This window comes from Littorina saxatilis, linkage group LG5 (assembly GCF_037325665.1).
Source record: "Littorina saxatilis isolate snail1 linkage group LG5, US_GU_Lsax_2.0, whole genome shotgun sequence".
In the NCBI taxonomy this organism is placed as follows: domain Eukaryota; kingdom Metazoa; phylum Mollusca; class Gastropoda; order Littorinimorpha; family Littorinidae; genus Littorina; species Littorina saxatilis.
In genome coordinates this window covers 57,053,305-57,066,863 of record NC_090249.1, presented here as the reverse complement: position 1 = coordinate 57,066,863, position 13,559 = coordinate 57,053,305, and the positions used below count along the sequence as shown (strand labels likewise).

The following is a 13,559-nucleotide window of genomic DNA, read 5'->3' as shown; positions in this document are numbered from 1 at the left end:
TAGTTCGTGCATCTGCGCTGTCACACACGGACTGCTGGGAACGGAAAGCTGTTTGGGGAACGTTACGGTTTTCAGTTATACAAAACCAGTTTGTGTTTGTTCGATCATTACGGGTTTCAGTTATGATACAAAGCGAGTGTTTGAGCTTGTTTGTGCGCGTGTTTGTGTGTGTGAGTGTAGAGGGTGTGGTGGGGGTGGTAGGGGGCAACGAGTGCCTGCTGTAGACGTTCCAAAATTCGTCCTGGTTGTAACAAAACCATCTCTGATTTAAGTGTGGAACTATAGTTTTGCCAATGCAAAAAGACTCAACACACACACACACATAAACGACAACGAGATACTTTAATTTTAAAATTTTCGTTTTTAATATTTTTTTGTCGTTTTTCTTTTCCTTTTTCTACACATGTTTAACAACAATAAAACAACATCTCATCAAAATACACAAGATAAAACAACAAGCATTTGTTCGTTACCAATTACACATTCCGAGACACACTGCAAACCATACAACAGTCACGCTTGCAATGTTAAGTTCATTTTCTCTCTCACTCTCTCAACAGTCATTTTGCATTCGGCCGGGCATTTAACCGCAAATTTATTTATCTCTCTCTCTCTCTCTCTCTCTCTCTCATCACTCACTCTTACGATTATCATATCAGTTTTCATACATACTTGCCCTCACAGAAGCATGCTTAAGTTGTCTTTTTCATGCAATTCAATCACACAATCACTCATTTTTACGATTCTGGTTCACATCTAATCTCAGTTAAAACAGCCCTATACGTCGAACACAGACAAATGAAAACATTCACAAATTACGCTGTCAGATGGCTGTTTCAATCCGAGCGAAAAAATAATCACATATTTTGATTAAAGAGTTTTTGAAGGTGAGAAATGAAAAACAAACTGTGACCTCTGCACTACGGCGTATACATCTGTAATAGAAGAGCTCCGCTCCTTAGTTTAACAGTAAGCTAATAAAGTTAGAGCTTGCGCGAACTTCATAATGGCACGAAACACTCTCCATTCAGTAGAAACGATGTACAATTTGAGCTTTGGCAATAAAACAAAGAATGCTAGTGTATCATTTGTAATTCTTGTGCGCTGCTGGAAATTTGAGTGATTCTTTTAAGTACAATTAGCGTAATAATTCTTTGAGACTTAAAACTCTCTTAAATATACAATGTTTATGGACTACCTCCTCTCCGTTTCTTACACAAGTGCGGTGGGTTTGAACGCGAGTTCTCAGATACCTGCTAGCAACATTGTAAAGACATAATAACACATGCAGAGTAAATGACAAGATGAAATCATATCACAATATTTTTGTCAATAGTTCATGACGAGTGGGTGAAAGTGATGACGCCCCAGCGTCTTGGCTTGAGAGTCAGTGCAAGAATCCTTTGGACGTGAAGGACGAGATAGTAAGTAGGTCACAACACTGTAGCTCCAATTTGCACGTGCTCGCACCACAAGTGTCACTGTCACAGTTTTTGTTCATAATCCCACAAAAAGACGACATTCACTTTCTTTGGCGTGGATCGGTGGTGGTGGTGTGGTTGTAAAACATAACGTCCATGAACAGAAAAACACTGGTTTTCTGACATCCGTTGGCCTCATGTCCAGTTCTCGCAGAAGTGTCGCGGATGTTGTGACGTCATCGAAGTGAAGAACCGAGGTGTTTTACCGCGCATGCGTGGAGCGGTCGTCAAGGTGACAGCCAAACTCGACAAAAGTCGTGAACAGCAGCTGGTGTGGACCAAACTCTTCGACGATGACGAGAGAACACGTGGGTAACCATGGCAACGGAGCCTGCAAAACACACAAAGCAAACGATGTCTAAAATTTACCGTACAATTTAGCATTGCCAAGTCCTACTAGCCTAGCGTGGACCAGGTGCAAATCGCAGCGCTAACGAGTTTTGGGAACTGAGAACATAAAGAACAAGAAGGGAGTAAAAACAGAGTGATGAGAAAGAACAAGGAGAAGTCAAATCAGAGTGAAAAAAAGAAAAAATTACACGCAGTGCTTCGCCCAGTAAATAATTAACACACACCTGCCGTTTATCTATATTGAACCGGTGTTACATGATCAATGGCGGTGCGACACAGGGAATTAAACACGTGCGCCAAATTACTCGAAACCTTGCAATTATTCGCTAATGCACGAAAGCACAGCTGAGGCGAGGAAAGGGGAAGGGTGTGGGGTGTTTCGAAAGAAAGGAAAGGTTGAAGGATAATGACAAATTGAGAGGAAAGTAAGAAAGGAGAAATGAAAACACAAAATAGAAGAAAACTTTCAAGGGAGGGTGTGAGGAGGCCCGGTAGGGGGGGGGGGGGGGGTATGGCGAGGGATAAGGTGAGGGGGGGGAGAGCAGGTACAGAAAGAGAGAAAGAGTAAAGAGACCTATTGATCCTATTGATCAACATTTAGCAACAGTGCACCTGCAACAACTTCCCACCGTCACGCTCGCTCTAAGCGACACAAGGAGAGCTTACGGCAGTGTACTCACACACACACACCCTTTCTCACGGCTAGCTGGCCCTGTCCCCTTACCCACCACCTGCACACGCTAGGCCCCTAAAGTCAATCACCCCTCTCTGTCCGCCCGCTCGCGGCGCTTTGAAGCTGAAATCTTAGTCCCAGGCAGATTAATTAGTCAGGAGATATGCTATGCCTACCACATGGCGAACAGAGACAGTTAGGCAACCCTTATCAATATCATTGTCACAACGCTGGTCGCTATCAGTCCGCTAATTGCCGAGACCGACCTTGCTGGGAGACGCGGGCACACCGAGACTACGAGGCCTGCAATGGAATCGAGCTAGCATGCTCTTTTGCCGAGACCTGAAAGTTCATTAGTGCCGAGCGGCATGGGTGACTAATTAGACCCGAACTGGCTAACACCTGTTGTTTGTGAGAGAGCACGACCCTCTCCCCCCCCCCCTGTCCACACACACCCGTCATCCCTCATACGTCACTTTCAACCCCCCCCCCCCCCTCCAGGCTACCCCCATGGGATTAGCAGTGAGCTTGCTTCCTTCATCCTTCATGCAAACTGCGCTCTGTCTTTAACGTTGCACGCACCTGCAAGCAACTCATCTCTGTCTAAACTGACCACAACAATCGCCGTGGGGGGTGGAGTGAAAGGGGAGGGGTGGGGCAGCCAGGTGCGGGTTGGGGAGGGGTGGGGGGACTGTGGCAGCACAGGTGATGTTGATTCATTCCCCGGTCTCCCCGGGGGAACATGCGTGCAGACTGATAAAGATTCAGCTTCACTGTCAATTTTATCTTTGTAATCAGTGAACATAATGAGACCGGGAACTAGTCAGGTTGATTGAATAAAACCACGATCTGAGATCGGAACTAAGAACGACGAAAGAAATTCAAAAGTTTCTTCTTCTTCTTGTCGATCACACTAGTTATATTGTCAGCCCGAACAGCGAGACGAATGATGCAGTCTTATTCAAAAGTTAAAAATAGTATCTCTTTGATACTTGTAGGATTTGAAAACATTGCTGTTTTCCTGATTTAAAAAAGTAAATAGTTCAGCTGTCCAGTTTTATTTGGAATTTTCTTTCAAAAGGTTTCAGACTTGGTTCATGATTTGACGTTCACCAATATCTATTCTTCATTTGAAGAAGAAGAAAAAAGTTCAGCTTTTCGCCTTGGTTTGGAAATTTTTCAAAGTTAATTGCTGATACTGTCATTATTCTTTGAACAAGAAATATCCCTGTGTATCACTGCAATTGTCACCGAATGTCCCCCCCCCCCCCCCCCCCCCGAGACCTTTGCCTTCATGCCCTCCCACCCCCTAAATCCAGCCCCTACCACCGCTGCAGGCACAAAGTGTCGCGTCTCGAAAGTGACACAGTGGTGAAATCTTGACAATACTGTAACAACAAACAACGGGCTCTGACCCCTCCCCCTACTCATCCGGATCTTCAACAAGTCACGACGCAGACAGCGAGTCGCCAGCAAGTCTACACAACCAAAGGACGAAAAGCAAAGCCCATAAATTGGCCGAGAGGGGTGGCGTGGTGAAGTGGTTAGGGCCACAAAACCCGCCCCACACCTGCACGGGTGAGGGAGCCCAGGCAGACTTCGCAGAGCTCCACTGGCGCCAGTCTGTCTGAGCTGCGCCGCACTCGGCATTTCGAGCATTCAGCCAACTCAATCACACACACACGTGTTCCGCCTAAATACTCTCATCTTTTTTGCTCCCCCCCCCCCTCTCTCTCTCCCCTCCCCACCTGGCCCCTCTCTCTCTTTTACTATTCACTTACTGGATTTCGTCTCCCCCACTCTGCCTATATACTCTCTTGCCCCTCCCCACCTATCCCCTCTCTCTTTTACTTTACACTAGCTTTCTCCCTCACCCCCCTTCCCCACTCTGCTTAAATACTATTATCTTTTTTGCCCCCGCCCCCCCCCCCCCCACCTTTCTCTCTCCCCCTCCCCACCTGGCCCCTCTCTCTTTTACTACTCACTTACTGGCTTTCTTCTCCCTTACCCACCCCTCTCTCTCCCTCTATGTAACTCCCTCCCTCCCCCTCCCTCTATGTAACTCTCTCCCCCCACCCCCTCTCTCTCTTTCCCTCTATGTAACTCCCTGCCCCCCACACCACCCTCTCTCTCTTGTGAGACTCAACGCGCCCCCCCCCCCCCCCCTTGTGATTAGCGTCTTTATGTTGGGCTGCCTATGTCATGTCTCTTTTGAGCGCCTAGTTGAATGTCCTGTTGTTTGGCATTATTTGACAAGTCCCCAGGTGCACACACACAGCGATCGATTTAATGCTAAAGAAAAAAAATGCTGTTTGAAATTTCGATCCAGTAATACATTTTCCCATTGCACGTCACGGGGAATGTTTAAGAAATTGAAAAAAAATAATAGAGCTGGTCGTAAGTACTTGAGTGCTTAGAATACAAGCTGAGTCAACATGGCTGTTTCTTGGTGGGAAAGCGGATCGCTTGTGGTCGGTTGTTTCAGGTGCAGTATATTTACTTATTAGCCAAAGCCAAAGGAGATAACATGGATATGAGCTACATACTAGTTCTACCTAGTATAGATCGATAGAGAGAAGGTGTGTGTGCGTGTGTGTGTGTGTGTGTGAGTGAGTAAGAGAGAGAGAGAGAGAGAGAGAGAGAGAGAGTGGAGAGAGAGAGAGAGAGAAGGGGGGGGGGGGAGAACTCTGAAGAAGAAGAAAAACCAACATCAAAGATTCAGACACAAGAGGACCGAACAGAAACGAGAGACAAAACAATCCACAGAACACTCAAAAAAGAACAATCCACAGAACACTCAAAAAAGAACAATCCACAGAACACTCAAAAAAGACTCAATACTACAAGGATAACTTACCGATCCAGTCCAATCATTTCTCTCTTGTTCCGCACATTCCGGAACCGTCCAGTGGCTCTGTTTACTTGGATGGCGGCCTGAAATCGAAGTCTTCTAACGTGGCGACGGCAGCAGACAGATCCACGAAGTCTCCCTGAGGAAAGAGCAAGAAGCAGGTTATGGATTATTCATTGATGTGGCACGTCCTACACAATCAATACGCCTAACAACGCGGGTTCTGGGCCCCTCGATGGCAATTTCCCAGCCGTGAGATGAGGAGTCCACACAAGAATGGATCGATGGAGAGAGAAAGAGAACGAGAGAGAGAGAGGGGGGGGGAGGCAATGGAATGAATGCCAGAAGATGAATTGCTTCTTGGACTGGGGGGGGGGGGGGGGAGGGGGGGGGGGGGGGGGGGGGGGTGGGTCATGTCTAAGGAAACGAGATGGGGCGATTCTTGTTCGAGGGAATTGTATTAGTTAGGATTGACATTTCCGTGCGGAGAGCACCGCTCAAGAAGTCTAATAAGATGACAAATTGGAAGAAATAGAGTGTCTTATTTGGAATATGGGGTAATAAAAACCGTAATTACACAAATGAACCTTACCAGTGGCAGTTAACTTACTCGGTAAGGAAACACACATTACTTATGTAAATGAGCCTACTGTTATCGGACGTCCTATAAACATATATCATACAAGTCCATCGTTACCCTGACAACATAATCTGTGTTTTTCTAAACGGTACATATCTCTCTCTCTCTCTCTCTCTCTCTCTCTCTCTCTCTCTCTCTCTCTCTCTCTCTCTCTCTCTCTCTCTCTCTCTCTCTCTCTCATTTTCACCATCGATCATGGCACACAAACAGTATCGAATTCCACAATTCCACAACACTCACCCCCGCCATTTTGATGCTAGCCTTGATGTTGCAGTCTGACTTTTCTGCGAGCGGCTGCCTGGAAATGGCCGTCTCCATGACACCGCAGAACCCTTTGGACGTGAAGTCCAGAGTATCTTCCAAGTCCATGATATAGTCAATCACATGCTGAAGCAACTCTGTTTTGTCCATTTTGCCTTCCCTGTTACTAGTGGCCGGTACCAACTGCTGCAGTTTGGAAAAGCAAGCTTTCATTTCTGTGGAGTCGAAGACGGCATCCGATTTGGTGGCTGTCGTTTTGCCCGCGACATAACGCGAGTCCGACTTGATGCCTGGGACGGTAGATCGAACGCAGGTTTCCATCACAGCCTTCATTGTCGTCTGATGTTGGATGGCGATGACTGAATATAACACAAGTCCGTTTGTGAAGAAAGCGAAGAGAGTCGAGGTTGATGTTAGATAATCCGAAGGAATCACACTGAACTGAACTTGGATGAGCACTGGTCACACAAAATGCCGAAGCTCCCGAGTAGTATAACCACAACAGAATCGGAAATCAGAGCGCGGATGTTGCAGAGACAAGCTCGAGCGTTGCAATGAGGAAGGCAGTGGGAAGCGGACAGTATAAACTGCGTGCGCGAGCGGCCCGCCGCGCGAAGCCACGCCCACAGTCTTTTGTAGTACTGCGCTGATTTGCATAATGAGCCACGCCTTCCAGCCCCAAATCAGGTTTCGGCCAATGACATGATGATGTTTGAGTGTGTCATTTGGCTGTGATTGACAGCGTGATTTTTCCCACAGCTGTTCCGTGCCATGTTGTCTAGGCCGTGATTACTTTTGCTTGTTCTTGGTAAACCTGTAAAAAGAAATGCGTGAACTTGATTTATGAATTCATATTTCAAAACTTTTTTTGTAGAGGACAGGTTACTCGATCCCGTACTTCGTTTTTTACATGTTTGTTGTGCTGCGCAAAGAGGAAAAGCAGATGTTTATTTGCCTGGTCTAGGTTTACTGACCTAAACTCGAACTCCTCTTCGTTTTCAGTTCATTTTTAGTGCTGACTTTGCTTACAAATGTTGCGTAATACAAATATTAAACTTTTGAAGTTGAAATGTTTCATAATAACACAATTATGAGCTTAAGTGGGTGCAGTAGTATACATAGATTTTTAAAAAGATACTTTTGATTTTAATTACTGTATTTTTTCTTTCTATTTTTTTTTTTAGAAATCACGAAAAAAGAAACACGACAGGACCAAGAAAGAATGAAAGAACGAAAGAAAGGAAAAGCAAAGAAAAAGAGATGCGTGCCACAAAGAACGGTGTGGGGGGCAAAAAAGTACTTCACAGGTTTGAATAAGTTATTTTCGGTCTCGGTGATTTTTATTCCCCTCTCTCTCCTCCGTTTTCCCCGAATGCACAGAAGAAAACGAGTGCGCAAACTGAACTCGAAAAACCTCCACACACACACAGTGAGTGGGCAAAAAGCAGGCCTTGAGTGAGAGAGAGAGAGAGCGAGAGAGCCGAGCGCACCTGCATAGCTGCAGTGGTTCACACGACGTCTGATAAATGCCGGGGTTCGCAGGCCGACACACGGGCCAGACTGGCTGGCGCCAGGCAGGTGACGTCACTCATTCACGCTGTGTGTACTCGCTCTTCGCTCGGCGCCCGTCTGTCGCGCGCGCAGCGACAGCACCTGTCAATCACTCTCCACATCAAAAGCGCCGCGTCGCCTCGGCTGATAAATTGCATTAAAATTCGTCACCCTCGGCCGGCCTGGCCCTTGCACCTGCTGCTTCAGTGTGGCTGTGTGACTGTCGAGTGTTTTGCTTGTCGCCAAGGTTGAGACGGAGTTAGGGGGGTGGGGTGTTGTTGGTTTTTCGGTGAAAATAAACAACTTAGTGCTGTTTTTTCGCCACTCCCCCCCACACTCTGTCGTTTTCGGTCTGTGTGTGTGACGGTCAAAGTCGTGTGTGTGTGTGTGTGTGTGTGTGTGTGTGTGTGTGTGTGTGTGTGTGTGTGTGTCTGTCTGTCTCTGTGTGTATGAGTGCTTTTATTTAAAATTTTAGTGTGCGTCTGTGTCCGCGTCTTTGTGACGGTCTTAGTCGTGTGTGTGTGTGTGTGTGTGTGTGTGTGTGTGTGTTTTTAAGCGTCACGGTCTAAATATTGTGGGCGGCAGCCACCTGTGAACAAGACAAGGTGCATGAATACATTACTTTACATTACTTTTTTCCTCTCCCTTTGAAATGCATGCGCTACAAAATCGAGTCCCCGCATGTCGCTCCCATGAAGACATGTCATAACACTATCATACGCGCGCACCTGGCTTATTGTTGGGAACCTAACGGTGGCAATAAATCAGTAAGAACGTTGCCTTTTATGCTCCTGTGAGGAAAAATGCTTCTTTTCAATCTCATCAAAAGCAATTCAAATTGTCACGCACCATGGACCCCCTCACCTGGTGTTTGGTAGTTCATTTTCCCTTCTGATGAAGTGGAGCAAATAAATAAATACAGAAATAAATACATTGACAATGATTAATGACAAGTTAGACCTTTTTATAGTATTTATACAAGAATTACACAGACAACTTTCTTAACAGTAAGTTTAAAACAGAATTGTCTTTTTTTCCCCTTACGAATAACTGTACATGACATCAGGGACCTATATTCTAATATAGGTCTATGATGACATTAATTCTAATCACTGAAGTGTCAGCAAAGTGGTTTTAAATTTTTTTTAAAACCATTTGTAGGTATGGAACACGCACAACAATACAAAAACAATTGAACGGTGATTTATTGGAGTAGCATTAAGAGTTTTGTTGTTTTTGATCAAACCATTTTTTCCCCTCCGATTTTAGGCCGTATGATGACAGAAAGAAGAATAACAGTAAGAGAAAGGCAAAAAATACACACACAAAAACAAAAAACCTCAAGAACAAAACAATCCCCATGCACCAACTCCCCCTCAATAAAAGAAAAATCGTTAAAAAAAAGGAAAAAAACAAGTAATTTGCATACAGGGAGAGACGATGATATTCACACTTTTGAAATGTTGGGAAAGTGAGAGAGAGAGAGAGAGAGAGAGAGAGAGAGAGAGAGAGAGAGAGAGAGAGAGAAAGAATGAGAGAGAGAGAGCGAGAGAGAGAGCGAGAGAGAGAAAGAGAGACAGAGAAAGACAGAGCGAGAGAGAGCGGGAGAGAGAGAGAGAGACAAACAAACAGACAGACAGACATATGCAGACCCTATCGCGCAATATCTAACTGGAGAGTTGTTTTGTGTCGGGCCCGTGTCCAGATACACTGGCGGGGCATTTCAGAGGGGGGACACGAGGGTGGAAAACCTTTGCAGAACGAGAGGGGGGGGGGGGGGGGGTGGATGCATGGAGGAGTCTATGGGAGAGAGGGGGGGGGGGGCTACAGGGAGCCAGAGATCGATGGAAGAGATCTGGCACGACGCTGGAAGCACGGGGAGTCTTGTTTTCGTGTCTGCATCTGTTTTCTGTAGATACTGTACACCTCAGCATCGGCAGCTGCGACTGTTTTCTAGCCCACCTACCCCCGTCCCCCTGCACCCCCACCCCTCTGGCAACAGTGCCAGAGCCCCCCCCCCCCCCCCCCAAAAAAAAAAAAAAAAAAAAAACAATTACCCTACAACGTACCTCGACGTCTCTCTCTCTCAACATGCGTTCCTGCCAAATCTGTCTTGTCATCATCATATGCGTTTATGAGTACAGCTGAGATGGGGCGGGAGTGCAGGGGTTGGGGTGGGGATGGGGGGGGGGGATGATAGGTGTGAAATCTAGATGGGGTTAGGGAATACATGGATGTTATAGGTAGAGAAGGGTCACACACACACACACAAACACTCGTACGCACGCACACACGCACACACACACGCACACACACACAAACGCGAACGCACGCACACACGCACGCAAGCACGCTTAAAAAAGTATCAATTTTCGCATGAGCGTGAGCGGGAGTTGAGTTATCTTCAGATATGCCTAAAAACATACGGCGGTTATTGTAATAATCTTCACTTTACGTTTTACCGCAGCACACAAAAAGATGCAGCCATGCAGCTAAAGCTTATAGCAGAGGGTTTTGGCAGACATGGCGGATAGTCAGACAACACAAATCTGCATCCTTTTCAGCTCGGAACTGAAAAACAACAGATGTGAGACAGGAGGCACCAAAACAACAGGCACCCACGGTTTTTACACCCCCTCTTCCTCCCCCCCCCCCCACCTGCACCCGGGGGAAGAGGGAGGCTCGGTTGCCTCCCCTGGGAGCACGTCGTCTTTTTTTTGTTTTTGTTTTTGTTTTTGGGTCTTGACTTAGAAAAATAAAATGAGTTTTTTTTTCCCACCTTCGGTCTTCCGGGGTTTTCACGGCGGTGTTGATCAGTCACCACCAGCTGAACACTGAACAAAATCAGTCTCCAGCTGAACACTGAACAAAATTAGTCTCCAGCTGAACACTGAACAAAATCAGTCTCCAGCTGAACACTGAACAAAATCAGTCACCAGCTGAACACTGAACAAAATTAGTCTCCAGCTGAACACTGAACAAAATTAGTCTCCAGCTGAACACTGAACAAAATTAGTCTCCAGCTGAACACTGAACAAAATCAGTCTCCAGCTGAACACTGAACAAAATTAGTCTCCAGCTGAACACTGAACAAAATTAGTCTCCAGCTGAACACTGAACAAAATTAGTCTCCAACTGAACACTGAACAAAATCAGTCTCCAACTGAACACTGAACAAAATTAGTCACCAGCTGAACACTGAACAAAATTAGTCACCAGCTGAACACTGAACAAAATCAGTCTCCAGCTGAACACTGAACAAAATCAGTCACCACCAGCTGAACACTGAACAAAATCAGTCTCCAGCTGAACACTGAACAAAATTAGTCTCCAGCTGAACACTGAACAAAATTAGTCTCCAACTGAACACTGAACAAAATCAGTCTCCAGCTGAACACTGAACAAAATCAGTCTCCACCAGCTGAACACTGAACAAAATCAGTCTCCAGCTGAACACTGAACAAAATTAGTCTCCAACTGAACACTGAACAAAATCAGTCTCCAACTGAACACTGAACAAAATCAGTCTCCAACTGAACACTGAACAAAATTAGTCTCCAGCTGAACACTGAACAAAATCAGTCTCCAGCTGAACACTAAACAAAATTAGTCTCCAGCTGAACACTGAACAAAATTAGTCTCCAGCTGAACACTGAACAAAATTAGTCTCCAGCTGAACACTGAACAAAATCAGTCTCCAGCTGAACACTGAACAAAATCAGTCACCAGCTGAACACTGAACAAAATTAGTCTCCAGCTGAACACTGAACAAAATCAGTCTCCAGCTGAACACTGAACAAAATTAGTCTCCAGCTGAACACTGAACAAAATTAGTCTCCAGCTGAACACTGAACAAAATTAGTCTCCAGCTGAACACTGAACAAAATTAGTCTCCAGCTGAACACTGAACAAAATTAGTCTCCAGCTGAACACTGAACAAAATTAGTCTCCAACTGAACACTGAACAAAATCAGTCTCCAACTGAACACTGAACAAAATTAGTCTCCATGCAGCTGAACACTGAACAAAATTAGTCTCCAGCTGAACACTGAACAAAATTAGTCTCCAACTGAACACTGAACAAAATTAGTCTCCAGCTGAACACTGAACAAAATTAGTCTCCAGCTGAACACTGAACAAAATTAGTCTCCAGCTGAACACTGAACAAAATTAGTCTCCAGCTGAACACTGAACAAAATTAGTCTCCAGCTGAACACTGAACAAAATTAGTCTCCAGCTGAACACTGAACAAAATTAGTCTCCAGCTGAACACTGAACAAAATTAGTCTCCAACTGAACAAGGAGAAAAGTAGGTCTGTGAGCTGGTATCACGTGCACCTGACAAATCAATTCTGTGTTCTTGTGTTTTTTTGTTTTTGTCGGTTGGCTTATGTGGAGGGTATCAGTCCCTTTCGCCCCATATTTTTCTTTCGCCCCATGCCATATCGCCACGAATTCCCTTTATCCCGTTTTGCCCAAACTTCGCCCAATTTTCGGGGGAAATTCTCAGTTGGGCGAAATGCCCAAAACTTTATGGCGAAAGGAAAATGGGTCGAAGTCAGTGGCTGTAACCTTGTGGAGGGGTGGATGGAGTGGAGGGGTGGGTGGATGGAGTATGTAGGTCACAGAAGTCTATCAACTACCAGAATTCGTTTTCTTTTATACCCATACCAGCTGATGACATGATGTAATTGTTTATAATATAGACAGATTCATGCATCGCAAATGAAGAAAGGTCAGTTGCTAAACCATGTGATCAGACACAGCACGAAACATTCACCAGTACGTCGACTTACTTGTCTTTGTGGTGACTACTTATCAACAGATAAATATTATATCCAATTATTGACTAGTTATAGAAACAGTTTCATAAAAATTGACTGAATTTTTCCTCACCAGAAAATAAAGCTGAAAAAAAAAAGTTTCATAAAAAATAATTTGTCCTCCACGGTAAATCCATGTTTGTCTTTGCCCGGAACAATGACAGTGATAATAGGGGAGTAGGGCTGGTCAAGAAGGAAAGATACACACCCAACGTCAAGCAGCAGCAGACGCACAGCAGACGCACAGCAGACGGAACATATCCACGACAGAGGGACGCAGCAGGAGGAAGATGTCGTGCAGCGGAATAATAATCCAACCCACCACCACCACCACCACCACCACCACCACCACTATCACACCCACCACAACAGCATGCAGACTTCACAGCTACTGGAACATAATCCTCTCCAAGCATGCCAGAATCTTAATGAGGGGAGCCACACCTAGCCAGGTGTCACCGACCATGCTCCCTCCACACACACTGAGGTGGCACCGTCTGCTACTCTGGCACCACCGACAAAGGCACACCCTCCATCTGTTTGGGAGCCTGACCAAAGCGGCCACCCGTCAGTACACGAGTTGCTCACTGTATTCAGCCTCAGGCAGGTTTTGGGGGCGACAACGTACTGTACAGCCTGCCCGCATGTTGGCAGGTGGTCGCTCCCTAGAGGGAGGGTTTCCAATTTTAGTCGCAGTAAAGTACCACGTACCGCGAGAATCTATTATCTTACATTTTTTCCTTTTTTTTTTTTAAATTTAACGATTTTTGTTCTTTGTTGCTTTTTTACGTCTACACCTGTAAAACTGGTCTGACGACAGTCCACACACAAGAAAAGCTGTCTTTGTGTAAAACTTGTGATACAAAAAGTTGTTGTGTCCATTTTCGCAGAATAAACTTTGTTCACCTGCAGTGTCAGTTTGAACGGT

At 45.5% G+C, this 13,559-nt stretch overlaps 1 protein-coding gene across 1 annotated transcript; it reads right to left on the bottom strand.

Moving 5' to 3' along the window:
* Nucleotides 1-341: 341 nt before the first annotated feature.
* LOC138967507 (DNA-binding protein inhibitor ID-2-like) lies at nucleotides 342-7,048 on the bottom strand. Its single transcript, XM_070340069.1, has 3 exons — nucleotides 6,237-7,048; nucleotides 5,363-5,495; nucleotides 342-1,812 (listed from the first exon to the last, which is right to left on the bottom strand). The coding sequence occupies exons 1-2, from the start codon at nucleotides 6,588-6,590 to the stop codon at nucleotides 5,424-5,426; spliced, it is 426 nt and encodes a 141-aa protein (XP_070196170.1). The 5' UTR covers nucleotides 6,591-7,048; the 3' UTR covers nucleotides 342-1,812; nucleotides 5,363-5,423.
* Between the last annotated feature and the right edge of the window lie 6,511 nt (nucleotides 7,049-13,559).

Bases quoted from the DNA above. Each gene is read 5' to 3' on its own strand.
- LOC138967507 (XM_070340069.1), bottom strand. From the start codon at position 6,590: ATGAAGGCTGTGATGGAAACCTGCGTTCGATCTACCGTCCCAGGCATC. The intron at 5,496-6,236 runs GTGAGTGTTGTG...CTCTTTCCTCAG, and splicing joins CTAGCATCAAAATGGCGGGG to GGAGACTTCGTGGATCTGTC.